This window comes from Sinocyclocheilus anshuiensis, unplaced genomic scaffold (genome assembly GCF_001515605.1).
Source record: "Sinocyclocheilus anshuiensis isolate Anshui unplaced genomic scaffold, SAMN03320099.WGS_v1.1 scaffold78, whole genome shotgun sequence".
NCBI classification, from domain to species: Eukaryota; Metazoa; Chordata; class Actinopteri; order Cypriniformes; family Cyprinidae; genus Sinocyclocheilus; species Sinocyclocheilus anshuiensis.
This window is the reverse complement of record NW_015544250.1, coordinates 732,980-733,813: the sequence shown is the minus strand read 5'-3', so window position 1 is coordinate 733,813 and position 834 is coordinate 732,980. Positions and strand designations below refer to the sequence as shown.

The 834-nt window shown below is 40.5% G+C and overlaps 1 protein-coding gene across 1 annotated transcript in view; it reads right to left on the bottom strand.

Annotated features, from left to right (window-relative positions):
* LOC107697882 (proto-oncogene tyrosine-protein kinase Src-like) overlaps positions 1–834 on the bottom strand; it is a 51,256-nt gene that overhangs the window by 16,160 nt on the left and 34,262 nt on the right. Inside the window, exon 4 of the mRNA XM_016498726.1 lies at positions 88–105. Within this exon, the coding sequence (XP_016354212.1) occupies positions 88–105 (18 nt within the window). The remainder of the gene's footprint in view (positions 1–87; positions 106–834) is intronic.

The following is an 834-nucleotide window of genomic DNA, read 5'->3' as shown; positions in this document are numbered from 1 at the left end:
ACACACACACACACACACACACACACACACACACACACACACAGGGAATGGAAACTGAAAGCTAAAAGCAAGAGCAACTTTACCAACCTGGGGTTCAACTTTCTCCTACATAAACGAGAGAGAGCGTGTAGAAAAAAAACCACAGAGGAGACATGAAGTGTTTGGACATTAAAAGCAGAAAAAACAGAACATCCCACATAGGCTTAAAAACTGACTGAAGGTCAACTGCAGCAATGATGCACTGAAAACACAGCATTTATCCAACTCATCTCTGCTCATCATGTCAAGTACTAAAAATATGGAAAACAATTATTGTAATGTGCGTTTGATTATCTCTAATTGTGTGCTGACACACGACAAGCTGGAGCAGCTTGGTGATTTTGTTAAAAAGCTGATTACTTTATTATCAGGAGCTTCTGGGAAGGGTTATGGACAGCGGTGGGGATTGGTTATGGTTTAAAGGAACACTCCTCTATTTTTGAAAATAGGCTCATTTTCCAGCTCCCCTAGAGTTAAACAGTTGAGTTTTACCGTTTTCGAATCCATTCAGCCGATCTCCGGGTCTGGCGGTAGCACTTTTAGCTGTAGCTTAGCATAGATCATTGAATCTGATTAGACCGTTAGCATCTCGCTCAAAAATGACCAAAGAGTTTCTATATTTTTCCTATTTAAAACTTGACTCTTCTGAAGTTACATCGTGTACTAAGACCGACGGAAAATTTAAAGTATATGGCTAGGAACTATACTCTCATTCCGGCGTAATAATCAAAAAACTTTGCTGCCGTACCATGGGTGCAGCAGGCGCAATGATATTACGCAGCGCCTGAAAATAGT